This window comes from Prosopis cineraria, unplaced genomic scaffold, assembly GCF_029017545.1.
Source record: "Prosopis cineraria cultivar Desert tree isolate PC_DT_omini unplaced genomic scaffold, ASM2901754v1 PC2, whole genome shotgun sequence".
Taxonomy (NCBI): Eukaryota; Viridiplantae; Streptophyta; class Magnoliopsida; order Fabales; family Fabaceae; genus Prosopis; species Prosopis cineraria.
The window spans coordinates 37,263,422-37,277,412 of record NW_026555333.1 but is presented as its reverse complement, the minus strand read 5'-3'; the positions used below and the strand labels follow the sequence as shown (position 1 = coordinate 37,277,412).

General features: G+C 34.0%; 1 protein-coding gene across 6 annotated transcripts; it reads left to right on the top strand.

The window, feature by feature from the left end:
* Nucleotides 1–336: 336 nt before the first annotated feature.
* On the top strand, nucleotides 337–12,659 carry LOC129303204 (uncharacterized). 6 transcript variants are annotated; one of them, XM_054942353.1, is made up of 18 exons: nucleotides 337–571; nucleotides 664–789; nucleotides 1,426–1,471; nucleotides 2,608–2,715; nucleotides 2,829–2,943; nucleotides 4,866–5,142; nucleotides 5,224–5,653; nucleotides 6,269–6,400; nucleotides 7,171–7,257; nucleotides 7,347–7,470; nucleotides 7,939–8,262; nucleotides 8,614–8,678; nucleotides 9,305–9,476; nucleotides 10,807–10,911; nucleotides 10,996–11,097; nucleotides 11,178–11,348; nucleotides 11,691–11,822; nucleotides 12,290–12,659. In XM_054942353.1, coding segments are annotated over exons 3-18 (2,511 nt in total). In that variant the 5' UTR covers nucleotides 337–571; nucleotides 664–789; nucleotides 1,426–1,469; the 3' UTR covers nucleotides 12,455–12,659. The 6 variants fall into 6 exon arrangements, with proteins under 6 accessions (XP_054798328.1, XP_054798325.1, XP_054798326.1 ...); XM_054942350.1 differs by having other exon boundaries at nucleotides 337–566; nucleotides 4,866–5,653; XM_054942351.1 differs by having other exon boundaries at nucleotides 676–789; nucleotides 4,866–5,653.
* Nucleotides 12,660–13,991: the final 1,332 nt, after the last annotated feature.

Genomic DNA, 13,991 nt, shown 5'->3' with positions numbered 1-13,991 from the left:
AAAATCATGATTATTTTGTTTAATTCCTATCCAAACGGACACTAATAAAAAGAAGTATAATTATTTAAAAAAATTTAAAATTTAAAATAATTTAGAACAAAACATAATATAAGTGATTATATTATAAAAACTAAACTAATTTAAAAATTAATTTATTTTTATTTAGCTATATATATATTAAATCATTTATACACTTTATAAATTATTTTTAAAATGTATTTTAAAGCGTTAAAGAATTATATAATGATTTAAAAAATATAAAAATCGAAATCGATAAAAATTTAAAAGCTATTAAGGGTTACTTTGTCTTTTCTCATATGAAAAAAAACCTTCTCCCCAAGGGTCGGCTGAGCTCTGAGCGAAGGTAACGCAGGACTGAGGTATTCGGGAAGCTGGTTTGGCAGCGCGATCTTCTTCCCTTGCTCAGCGTCAGCGTCGTCATTCTTCTTCTCCTCCCTCGTCGGTGAGCGTGTGTGTGCTTGGCCGTGGGTCGAACTTGGGCTACGACGTTGCGTTCGACATCACCGAATCTTCCACCTTTTTCCTCCTCTGTCTCGGCGAGTGTGGTGTGGTATTTGGGCTATTCTTCCTACTTTCTCTTCTGCTGTACCTGTGTAGTCGTGATATGTTCAAGCTTCTTTTATTTCTGTTCATTGTGTGCAGCGTGATTTTCAGTAGGAGTGGCTGAGTTTAGTGTTTATTTGCGACAACTTCTGGGAGTGCAAAAAGGGAGGAGTTAGAACATATAATTAGATGAGATTTGAAGGATAAGGAACTTGCTTTGAATAGGTACTTCCACTTTGAATTTTCTGGTGATTGTAAGAGGGAGAAGAGGGGTTTTATTTCTGTTTGCTTTGAAGAAGGGCTGGAAAAGGTTTTGGGCCGCGATTTTAGCATATTGAGACTGATTTGCGTTGGTATTCTTGATTCTAAGATTTTGGTTGATGATCAAATGAGTTTTGATGATTTGTTTTACTGTTTCAAGGCTGTATTGACTATTGGGTGAAGACGACCCTGTGTTATTATTATTGCTTTGAAAAGATCACAGAACATCCCAAGGTAGACTAAACTGAGTAAGGTTGTCAATTTTTCCAAACAACTTGGGGTTCTTAAATTGATGTATTAAGCTTTCGTTCCCGGAAAAATGCATTTTCTTTCTTCAAATTTACTGTATTGGTTCAGGTAGACTGACATAACAATTTCTCATGAATCCATGATGATTTTTAAGTTTTTCAGTTTTTCTTAAACATATTTACTTGCATATTTTCCTTTCTATTATATTTTATACAATAATCAACAACTTGGTTATTATTTCCAGCACTGTGCCTTAAAGTGTCAAAGTTTCTAGTCTCTGGAGTCTTGACAACATTGAATATTCTTGACGCCTAGTTTCAGTAATTCCTCCTCTGCTTTTTCTACTCACAGGAGCAAAGTGGAATTATCAGTTCCAGGGGCAAGAATATTAAAATATGTAAGTTAGAAATGATTTATATTGTTTCAACATGTAACATTTGAACTGTCAATGCATAACTATCTGGGGATCTCAACACATGTTCTTTTGTACTGTGACCTCATTAATTTTCTATTACGAGAAGAATGACAAAATAACATGCTGATGTTGAGATTTTTTTTTTTTTTGGGTGCCCACCTTCCTTCCATTGTGCTCCGATCTCTGATTTTCTTACCTGTCATGATAACGACATTATCATTTTCTTGAAATCTTAATGGTAGTGATGGGACTGAGTCTTTGAATTGTATTATTAAGGCAATAGGATTTAGTTACAACTCTTCTAAGTGGGTAAGAAGATTAAAGACAATGGCAACATCAACTCTTCTTTGGAAGTGTGCATTTTTTGCTGGTTTGTCGTGTGAACCAGATTTTTTTCCCCTACATGTTCACGGGAGGATTATTCTGATGACCTCTTTATGTCACTGTATTCGGCAAATGGACTTTTTAAGGGTTGTCTCTGTGGACTTTTAATGGGGTTGGAAGGCTCTTTTGAGTTGGAGAGTCTTAGTTGTTTACTATGTTTTTTCTTTTGTTGAGGATAGCTTGCCCTCTGATTTTAGACTATTTTGTATTTCTCTCTTGTATCAATAAGTTTCTTCCCCCCTCTCAAATAAGGCTCAATCTTTCCAGCTAAAGTGCTAGTATTAGTTTATATCCATTTTTCAGATTATATAGTAGGAAGAAGCTTTTACGATTTATTAAAGTGTGTCTTCTATACTTTCCTGGCGTGTGTTGCATGTATCCGGTTAAAGTACAATTTTTGAGTCTTCCGAAAGAGCTAAAGCCTTAAATCTTCTATGATATGATTATAAGCTTGTATACTTAGAATGCTGATCATGGGTTCCTTAAGAGAAATTTTTATGCTACATATGTTGAAAGATTGTATAACTTCTTGGGCTAATTCTGTCTCCTTTCTATATTTCATTGTTAATGTATGAGGAATTCCCTTTCTTTTCCTGCCGAGTAGTAAAATTCTTCTGCCATTTAAAAGAAGGACACTGTACTTTAAGATATAATTGAGCTCAATAGAATTTCTGCTATAAGTTTTACTTTGCTTTAAAAGGAAGTACTTGCTTAAGCTATGATAATATTTGCAGGTCTAGGATATGTGTCAAGAATCTACCAAAATATGTTGCAGAGGATCGTCTAAGGGACTTATTTTCACAGAAAGGAGAAATAACAGATGTCAAGCTTATGCGCACCAAGTATTGTTTTAACACCTTAGATTTTTTTTGATATTGGTATATTTAAAATTTAAAATGTTATAATATTGTCTTTAATTGTGGATTACTGATAGTATTTGTCTTTTTCCTACCAGAGATGGTAAGAGTCGGCAATTTGGTTTTATAGGGTTTCGTACAGAGGATGAAGCCAATGAAGCTATAAAATATTTCAATAGATCCTACCTTGATACATGTAGAATCACTTGTGAGGTGGGTTTTGCTGTTTTAGTTTCTTGTACGGACTTATTTTTTGTTATAGTTGGCAAAACTATTAATCTACTTGAATACTCCCTTTGGATTACAATGTAGAACATCTTCTAGAAGACTTGCTTAGTCCAAAATATAGGGCATTTGTTAGTTTTTGTAATTATTTTTTCAACCATACCTTTGTTTCATTTATTACTTTTTTCTTTGATAAAAAAATACATTGGAATTTCAATTGTCATTATTAAGGCATTTATAAAGGATATTTAATGAAGGTATAATTGGAAAGACACAATACGTTTTTCAAGAGATTAAGGTTTCATCTAACTTTTTTCAAAAACTGTCTCTGTGATATGGTTACCAATGCCCTACATTGTGATTTAGAGGAAGTATCTTATATGGGAATTGAAAATATTACCAATGTAAAACTTTCTTCTGTGATTCTTTGTGCGTGGTTTGGAAATTGCAAAATGATAAGAAAATAATTATTTACCATTGACCTTGTAACTTTTTTTTTATCCATGTGTCATTGATCTTTTGGTTTTTTGAAAGATACAAGTAGTACATTGGCAGGATTGTTGGGAAAGATAGTATGGTGATTTGACACATATAAATTTAATACTTTTGAGAGAAGCGCAATGCTCGTAGGAGGCAATTGTGTGATATTTTCTACTAGTTTTGATGTGATTTCTTCTTTTGTTAATGTTTTGAACTAAGTGAGCTTTGATGATTAGAAGCATTTTGGGCCCACAATAAGTACTTTCACGAGGGATTTTATTATAGTGCTTTTGTAAGAAGCAAAAAATATTTTACTTTTGGTGATATGGTAACCAAAAAGTGCTTTTTAAATTATAAATGTTATTTTGATGTAAAGTGATGGATGTGTTGGTTACTAATTAAGCTACTGGAAATGAATTATGCTTTTTGGTTTTGTGAAAAGCAGATAAGAACTTTCTTCACCACACAAGACCGATCCTTTCCTCTTTCACAATTTCTCTCATTGTTACCATGACCTGCACAGAAGGTCGCTCCAACTTTTAGATAGTGGCATCCCTGCCCTCAAGTTCCAAGCTAATGTATTTCAATCATTGTCACTGGCTGAGGTGTTGCATGAGCCAAAGCCTCTTTTTTGGGTTTATAAGCAAAGGAAGGATAAAACCCATTTTATTTATCTCCCTTTATTTATTTGTTATTATTGACACCGAACAACAAATGCTTTGAAGTTTGAACAAAGTTGTTCAGAATATACATGTACGCAAATCCTCTGCCTACTCCTTCTTGAGTGTAAATACACAAAGATTCACCACAAACTCTTTTTGGGTAACGTTTGACTTGATATACTATAAAATTTTGAGGTCACTAAATGATCAAGACTGTTTACCATAGCCTAAACCCTAAACTCTTGTTACTTCAGTTAAGTTCCTTCTTTAGATCCTTTTCTTTTGTTGAGGTTGTCATTCAATATTTTAATAGAGAATAAACACTTGTAATCACAGCTAGGTTATTGAGAGTTAGCTTTTGCAGCGGTCTTTTTAGAAGCCCAAATTTTGAGCGTCTGGAAAGGGCTATATTTGGACTTTTAAGTGCTCTTCCGTTTTATTAAAAATTCATCCATATGTTTTGACAAACGAAAGTACTTTTGACAGTGATTAAAAGTTCCTTTACCTCTAGAAAGGCATACTTAAATGGGCTCTATATTATCAAAACATGAAATGGAGAAGAGCACTCTTTTGGAGTGAGAAGTAAATTGCATTCCTGTGGTCCATATCATATTGATAGTTTTATTAAGGGAAATAAATGGAATTGCATGCAATAGTTTTGCTGGCTTGCATAGTTGCAGAGGCAGTGTTACTTGGTGACATGCACCATGTGTCCCGCAGTGCTCAATTAGAAAGATGATGATTTATGACTCATTTTGCCTGTTTTAGGTGGCTCGAAAAGTTGGTGATCCAAATATTCCTCGTCCATGGAGCCGACATTCATTGAAGAAAGGGGAAGAAGTGATCAAGGGTGTGAAGAAAGATGCTGAAAATAAAAGTAGTGCTAAGGCACAAAGAAGTGGAGAGAATTTGAAGGAGAGCAATGACTTTGATGATCCACAGCTTCAAGAATTCCTTCAGGTTATGCAGCCTTGGGCAAAGACAAAATTGTGGGCAAATGATACATTATCAATGTTGGATAATGTTAGTGAGAAGCAAAAAATAGGTGAGAACAGAAACAAGGATCTTTCAGTTCCAACGCATGACGAGTTACTTGAAAGTGGCTCATTAGATGATGGGTCCTCAGATAGTCACGAATCTGAGAAACCCAACAATCTTGTCCATGATGATGCCATTTCAGATATGGAATATTTCAAGAGTCGGGTGACAAAAGAGTGGTCTGATTCTGAAAATGGTGATGATGATGAAGACAACAATGCCTGTGTGAGCAATGACAGTGACAATGAAGAAGACAATGATAATCATTGTGATGAAGATGAACGTTGTGATGATAAATCTGCGAAAGGAACATGTGGTGTTCAAAACTTAGGCCTGTCAGGCCAGGAAGATATCTTTAATGAGGATAATGACCATGAAAAGATTGAAACTAGAGGCCCTTCTAATTCTTCTGGTGATGAAGTACCTGAGCAAGGGGTCCCTTCATCATGTTTGGCAGATGAGAAAGGAGTTTTTGAATCTCGTCGACTTTTTGTCCGTAATCTGCCATATACAGCCTCGTAATTCTTCTTATTTATATATCTTTTCTTATTTCTTTCATTTATGCATGTGTATGCATGTTGATTTTTTTTTGGGGTATTTATCAATTGAATTATTTTCTAAAGAAAAAATGATTTTCACAATTTGACAAATAAAATATGTGACTTCGTAATTTTCGATGCTTCTGTTATTCAGTTTTGATGTCGATATTACATACAATGAATTGCATTCACCTTCTCTAATACTGAGACCTGCAATCAACCCCTCCTCTTTCAATTTCAATATATACTAAAACCTTACCCTATGGTATTCCTTCTTTCTTAATCTAAAGTCACACCCACAAACCTTGTTGTAATTTTTTCAAAGGCATTAACTTTGGGTGGTGATTTTTATAGCATTGAATCAGGCTAGTATCTGTATTTGGAAAAAAAAAAAAAACACATTGGCTGTAAAATTTATTCGAAGTCACTATTTATAAGCTATGAATAGTGTGACTAATCTTAGAATCTATGTAATGTACATTGAAATTTGAAGGAGGGGGGTGTAAGTGCTGGAAACCTCTGGAAGTAAATGTAACTTCTTTTATGTAATTCCAAGTTGGCTTTTATTCATTGTACTATTTTTTTGTGCCACAGTGAGGAGGAACTTGAAGAACACTTCAGTAAGTTTGGCACTGTCTCACAGGTTCATCTAGTTGTTGATAAAGATACAAAAAGGTCCAAAGGGATAGCTTATGTTCTTTACACGCTTCCAGAATTTGCAGCCAGGTACACATGGTTTCTTGAAAATTAATCGGCTCACATTTATTTCAAAGTTTTATTCTTTAATCTTACTACTGGGCAACATGTTGTGGGGTTCCTGTTCATTCAATTCCCACCGCCCCTATTGAAAGGAATCATTGAGTTTCAAACGGCCATAATTAATTTTCTTTTTTCATGTGCGTAAAAAATTTCCTGGGGGGTGGGGTTCTGTAACATTTGATAGATTTTGAATTTAACAATTGTCACCCCATTAAAGTAAAGTAGGTATTTCATGTGTGGAGTAAGTTTTCAGTGGATCTTTGGAGGATTAGTTTGGTAGTGGGTTCTAATGATACCTTCCCTGTAAAATACAGGTGCAGTGAGGGGACACGTTTTTGGATTTTCATGAATATTTCAATGATCAAATGAACAGTGTGCGTTGCAATCTTGAAATCTGGATTCTAGGGTCAGCTTTTGAGTTGGAGAGGAAAAAATCTATATTTAGGTTAAGTAGTCGAATTGTTCCACTTGCAATGACATGGAGGGTTCTTGTAACATAAAATGTATTCTTCAAACAATTAAAGGTACATTGGCAGCGTCACTGAGGGGCAAATACAACATTACTAGATGTCAGCCGGCTGCTATCAATTAGTATTGCTTCATATGATGCAGAATATAAAAAAACTCATTTCTTTTTCTTGTTAAACTACTTTCAGGTTATGCATGCTTAAGCTGGCATGTATTAATAAATTTGTTTCGCCAATGATTTATTTGATGTTAAGACATTTGATTATCAGGGCACTAGAAGAGTTAGACAATTCAATTTTCCAAGGAAGATTGTTGCATGTTTTGCCAGCTGTGCAAAGACCTTCAGACAGCAAGGAGTATGGAAAATATAAACATTTATCATATTTTATGTGCGAAGATCAGGTGTTTTCTTTGCATCATTGTAACAGTACTTTTCATACTGCAGAAAGAATTCATCAGTGGACCAAGGCTCCAGAACTTTTAAGAAACAGAGAGAGGAAGAGCGGAAAGCAGCTGAAGCTAGTGGAGATACCAGAGCATGGAATAGTCTGTTCATGCGCTCTGACACTGTATGTTGCTTGACATTAAATAATGTGCAACTGATGGTTCTAATAATTTGGCCTGTGTTGTAGTCGAGAATAAATTTATCTTCGTATTTTCCTTTTCTTTTGTTTGATATCAAATATGTTTAATAATCTCATTGGCTATTTCACTGTAATTATACCATTTCATCTTTTAAATTCAACGATATTGTTGATCCCCATTTCTTTGGGAGAAGATTAATGTGGAGGGAGAGAAATTTCTCATTCTATCTTGCAATCATATGCTTTTTTTTTTTTTTGGTGGTAAAAGTTCTATTATCCCTGATCTTTTTCTTTTATTTTCCATTGAAAGAGGCAACAATTAACAAATTGTCTTTTTCCAACATTCATATCTTTGTGTTTTTGTTGTTGATTTTACTCTGCAAATGCCATTGGCCATTCTTTCTTTATCTCTGGTCGGACATCTCCTTTTACATCCTAACTACTTGCTTATAGGTTGTTGAAAACATTGCTCGTAAATATGGTGTAAGTAAAAGTGATTTACTCGACCAAGAAGCTGATGACCTTGCTGTGCGTATTGCTTTGGGTGAAACTCAAGTGATTGCTGAGACAAAAAAGGCCCTTAAAAATGCTGGCGTGAATGTGGAGTCTCTGGAGGAATTTGCCAATGGCCAAAAAGTTGGTGTGAAAAGAAGCAACCATGTGTTGTTAGTGAAGAACTTGCCATATGGTTCCTCAGAAAATGAACTAGCAAAGATGTTTGGGAAATTTGGGAGTTTGGACAAAATAATTCTGCCTCCAACAAAGACGTTGGCCTTGGTATTCTGATATTTTCTTGTCTGTTTTTCAGATTTAATGATGTCATTAGTTTGATTTTATTTAGATACCGTATTTGGTATTTTGGAGACAAAGGTCACACTGATTCTTATTTAATTTATTAAAAAAATGTTTCAATTCTCTTACTCATAGATCTCTAGGTCCAGTGATTCTTAGCATTGCTCTATCTGCAGTAAATGAATGAATCTGCTACACCTTTATGATCTTGAAATGCACTTTGCTAATTTGTTTCTTGCATGATATTGGTGAAATTTTTCTCCAGCTCTTGGGTCTTTGAAAATTTGATATTCTTATTTTTGTAAAGCTTTTAATTGTATGGAGCTAATATTTCAGGTTGTCTACCTTGAACCAGCTGAAGCTCGAGCGGCTTTTAGAGGTTTAGCTTACAAGCGTTTCAAGTAAGATTTAAATTCTCTCCTAGTGAGAAGAGCCATCAGTAATGTATATATTAAAATTACTATGCTCTTTATTTCAAATAGAGATGGCTACAATGAACATCATGCTCTTCATAATATTTGCCTTTATAATAATTCAGAGATACATGAATCCACTAAAATGGGCAACATCCTTCTGTTTTTTCTTTTATATAATGTTATATATATATACTTGAAGCTCAAAAAATGTAGCATTTATGAGGTTTAATTTTGTGATTTGTCAGTGGACTGAGCTCTAAAGCTTGACTTTCTATTGAGTATTGAGTCCACGTGCATGCATGCATGGTCCATGAGCTGGACTAAACTTACTGACTCACAATGAGCTGGACAGACCTGTACTAACCCATACTTCATACACTAGGCTACCGTGATTCTAATTGCATTTTACAGCAAGGATTTTATCTATTTTCTTTTAAAAAATCCTGCTAAGGGTAATGAACAACTATTATTTTAAGCTGTTATGGGTTTCATATTATTCGTGAATATGAATATCAATGTTCTTGCTAACTATTGTAGCTCTACCAAAGGCTCTTCCATCATGATTTATTGAAGAATATCTATTGCATTGATTAATATTGAATCCATTGTAGAGATGCGCCATTGTATTTGGAATGGGCTCCTTCGAATGTTCTTAGCCAAAGTTTAACATCTGAGAACAATGAAAAGAATGGTCCAATTGGTGAAAATGAGGCCAAACGGGTGATATTGGAACAACATCTGGAAGGAGTATCAGATGTGGAGATTGATCAGGACAGAGTTGAGGTTTGACATATTACATTCTCTTGCCAATAATTTCCTGTTCCTGTTTGGTGTGCTGTGTCTTTTTAAGTATTTTATGTGTTGTGTGCTTGTGTTTTCGGGTAAACATTTAGTTCTGGTTTGTTTACTGTAAACTCACTTTTTAGCAACCTACTCATCCGTGGATTTCAAATGGAGAATATTCTTAGATTTTTTTCCCTTTTGACTATCTGTAGATTCCGCAAAACTTGTATGTGTTCAAGGAACATGTTTTTTTTTTTTTGTCGGAGAATAATTGTTAAATTGTAATTTTTTATTTATTTTGGAGTTCTACTGATAGCCGATCTGATTGTCATGTGGCTGCACAATTGCCCTTCTAAAACATGCACGCATATGTGGTGTATTATACTTCTATTGTGTAGCCTTAGCATCTGCAAATCTTATGATCTTCAAATCAGATACTCTTTTGGAAAGTGGGAATTATATGACCTAATTATATTTTGCTTAGAATTGTATTCAATTTGATATTTGATGACATTTTTGAAGATCATAATTATCTTAAAGGTAGCTATTTGTTCTATAATCATAATAATTTGAAGTACTATGTAATTTATGATAGTCAAATGAGAATAAAGCGGGATTGAGTAAGAATATGTAGATGTGTCAAGCAAATACTTAGTTGACTAAAAGTTGTCTTTGAAAGCCTGCAAACCAGATTCTTTTCTTTCTTTCCGTTCTGGTCTGTACTACTTTATTTGTTACCTGCTTGATTTGTGTCATCTCAAATACTTAAGAGTGGTTTAGGATAATTTAACATCATCTGTCTTAACGTTTTAGTTGAACCATTGTATTTAAGTGAAGTTATAAATTATAAGTAATTTGTGACTCTTAAACATGTGCATCTTGTGGGCATTAAACGAGTCATCTTTGTTAACTTTGTCCCTTTTCTCAAAGAAAATGCTGAATTTTGATTCCTTAAAAGTTGTAACTACTGGACTTTGTTCCTAACAGAATTATTATTATTTTTTTTAATCCTCAAGAGAGCACAGGATGATTTTTTTCACTAGTGTTGCTTTCCGTATAATTGTGATTCTATACGAATGTGCTCTATTCAACTGAGCAATGATGCGATTTTAACAGGAATTCACAAAATATTTAGCCTAGTTGATCAAAAGAAACCAACTAGGCGATGTATTTATTTTGTCTTCTCTTAGCATTCTTGCATCGTGATGCTGCTGTAAAGTAATATTCCATAAATAATAGAGATCATATTTAATATGAAATTGTTGGCAACCACTGCTTATTTGTTCTGCTTGTTCAATTATTGTATTATTGATTAGTCTATCTGCTTCAGGCACGGTCTCTATTTGTCAAGAACATCAACTTTAAGACATCAGATGAGAGTTTGAAGAATCATTTTAGTGAACACGTGAAAGAGGGAAGAATTTTGAGTGCCAAGGTATTTATTTGTCCAGGTGTGTAGAACTTCACACTTTGTTATGTTTGGCTCCTTATGATAATTTGTTGCTGATGTTGCTAACAGGTGAAGAAGCATTTGAAAAATGGAAAACAGGTTTCTATGGGATTTGGATTCATTGAGTTTGATTCTGTGGAGACTGCTACAAATGTTTGCAGAGATTTACAGGTTTCTTCAGATTATATCAGATTATATATGCCATAACAATCTCAGGATCCCAACTCTAGCTGATATTTTTCCTTGTTTAGGGGACTGTTTTGGATGGGCATGCACTTATTTTACAACTGTGCCATGCTAAGGACCGGCAAGTACCAAAAACAGTTGAGAAAGGCAAAAGCTCAACAAAATTACTCATAAGAAACGTAGCTTTTGAGGCGACAGAGAAGGAATTGAGACAGTTGTTCAGCCCATTCGGTCAGGTATGTGCTATCAGAAGTATTATTTTACACTATTTTAAGCAAACAATCCCTCTCTTCACTTGCACAAAAATGTCATTGAATGCAACTATTCCCTGAGAGGAAAACTAGGGGTTCTACAGAAGCATATCAACCTGCAGTTGATGCATCCAACTGGTTAGTTTTGGTCAGAAAAGATTATGGCATAAGCTTCCCGTGCAATTTATAATCCTGCCCCAGTGTATGCCGTTTTCTCTTGGCATGCTTCAGTTTAATTGAAATTCCAACTCATTTTTAACCAGATTCATATGATTTAGTTACTTGATTGTTGCAATTATGCATTGCTTCCTGCTAATTCATATGCAGATTAAGAGCTTAAGGTTGCCAATGAAGTTTGGAAGTCATAGAGGATTTGCTTTTGTGGAATATGTTACACAGCAAGAGGCACAAAATGCACTTAAAGCTCTTGCAAGCACCCACCTGTACGGCAGGCATCTGGTAGGTGGATTTACATTATAGATTTTACTATTTTTGTTTAGAAATACAAACTCTCCCCGAGAAGCTGGGATACTAACTAATGTATCGGATATGACACCATACAGATGCTGTGACACAATAAGTAACTCGTGTAGTGTTTACATATAATTTGAAGAATTATGTCAAGTCAGTTCCCTTGTATTATTCGTTTAGGAAATTCAAACTCTCCCTGAGTAACTTGTGTAGTGTTTAATTTCATAATTATTCTCCCCTTCTACCAAATTTCTGTAGTTCCTCCAAGCCCAGAAAATAAAATAGACAAAGTACTGATTCACTCCATTACATGCCCATCTTTCCCCTATGCATGCGAACGGATGCTGATTGGGTTTCCTAACAAATTCCCTAACTACCCCTTATTCCTCTAGTAATTTCCCCAATAAGCCCTTGGTTCCTCAAAATTCAACTTATGGCTGTTGCGTAACTTGCAGGTGTTAGAGAGAGCAAAGGAAGGCGAGAGCCTGGAGGAACTACGGGCTCGAACAGCTGCACAATTTAGTGATGAGCAAAATGGATTTCAAAAGTTATCCAGGAAAAGGAAGCACTTGTCCATCTTGGATGAAGGAGGGATAAAGTTTGAAAGAATTGCTGATTAGTAGTCAGTTCTTTCTAAATGAATTTTGATTCCTTAAAATACAAGAAAACTTAATGTAAGGAATCCAAATCCTTTTTGATCAAGGTCATGTATATAAATCTCGAGCTCAGAGCACGGCAATTTTGCAGGTAGTAAGTTATTTAATATCATTATGCCCTTTTGCTTTTACACTGCCTGTGAGGTGAAGCAAAAGGATTTTGACTGTCTTTTTTGAGTTACTGTAATTTGGTTGAGAAAGTTATAATTATGATTTATGATCCACAAACAAAATTCCTAGTGTATTGAGAGCTCTGCTTCGGTGTAACATGTAGCCTAGCTAGAATGTGATGAAATAACCAACAAAAAGTTAGTCTAATTGATAAGTATTTGATTTAAACTCGTAAAGTTGTGAGGTTAAATTTTATTATCAATATGAGGATTTTTGTTATTAGTTATTTTGAGTATTTCTATAGGCAATCTTACGTTATGGGGGAAAAAATCTAGGTGTCACCTTTGCCCTAATTGATAAAGTTTAAAGTTTAAAGCCAATATGCTCTGTGCATACAAAATAGATGTTCTTTGAAACTACTGCCGTTTTTTCTTCTTATTCAGTGTTAGAAAACGCATTAGCAAACTTATTTACACAGGATATTATCTTGAATGACATCATACCAAACATTAAAGTCGAATAATGTCCAAAGCCAATCACAGAACAAACATATGGTGAATCATAAGAGTGTCCTTTTGTTTTTGTTTTGTCTGTGTTTTCCTTATGGCCCGTCAATCATATGGTTGACTTTCCAATTTCAAGGGGTCCTACTTCCATTTGATACATCACATTCTGATTCCACGTACGTTGCGTTGGAATTTGGGCGTAATTCAATTAGCCTAAGGACAATGACAAATAGAAATCCACAAGAACGTTGATGATAGTAATAGATACTGAATTATTAAAATTTTAATAATAAATTATAATTTTTATTTGCAATTAAAAAATTCAAATAGTAAGTTGAGAAATTAATAAAATATATTTAAAATTATTTGTAATGTTAGTTAAAAATTTACGAGGATTAGTTATAAAATGTAAGTGACTTGTGATTTTTTATTATTGCTTGGGAAATCAATAAAACATGAAATTTTTTATAATTTTAGTTGAAAATTTATAAAAGTTCATTGTAAATCTTAAATTAATCAAGAAAAGATAATTTATTATAAGTGAGGATTATGATCTGTTACTGAAATTTTAAAAATTATTTAAAATTATCATTAATGTTCTTATGAAATTCCCAATTGTAATTTTCCCCTTAGCTTATCCTTCAGTTGTCGCTATCTTAGAATTATCAACTAACATGGAGGCTTCTTTGGTTTGTGAAATATTATTACATGAAGATAAAAATAATAGCTAGATTGAGTGTAATTGACTCGATCTTTCTTACACAACATTGGGGATTCGGATCCTATATATGAAAAAAAAATTACTTTAAAAAAGTGATCTTCAATTAAATTGACTAATATAACTAGATATTGGATAATCTTATTTTTTTTATTGTGGTTGATAT

Bases quoted from the DNA above. Each gene is read 5' to 3' on its own strand.
- LOC129303204 (XM_054942350.1), top strand. The intron at 10,912-10,995 runs GTATTTATTTGT...TGTTGCTAACAG, and splicing joins GAAGAATTTTGAGTGCCAAG to GTGAAGAAGCATTTGAAAAA. The intron at 11,349-11,690 runs GTATGTGCTATC...ATTCATATGCAG, and splicing joins TGTTCAGCCCATTCGGTCAG to ATTAAGAGCTTAAGGTTGCC.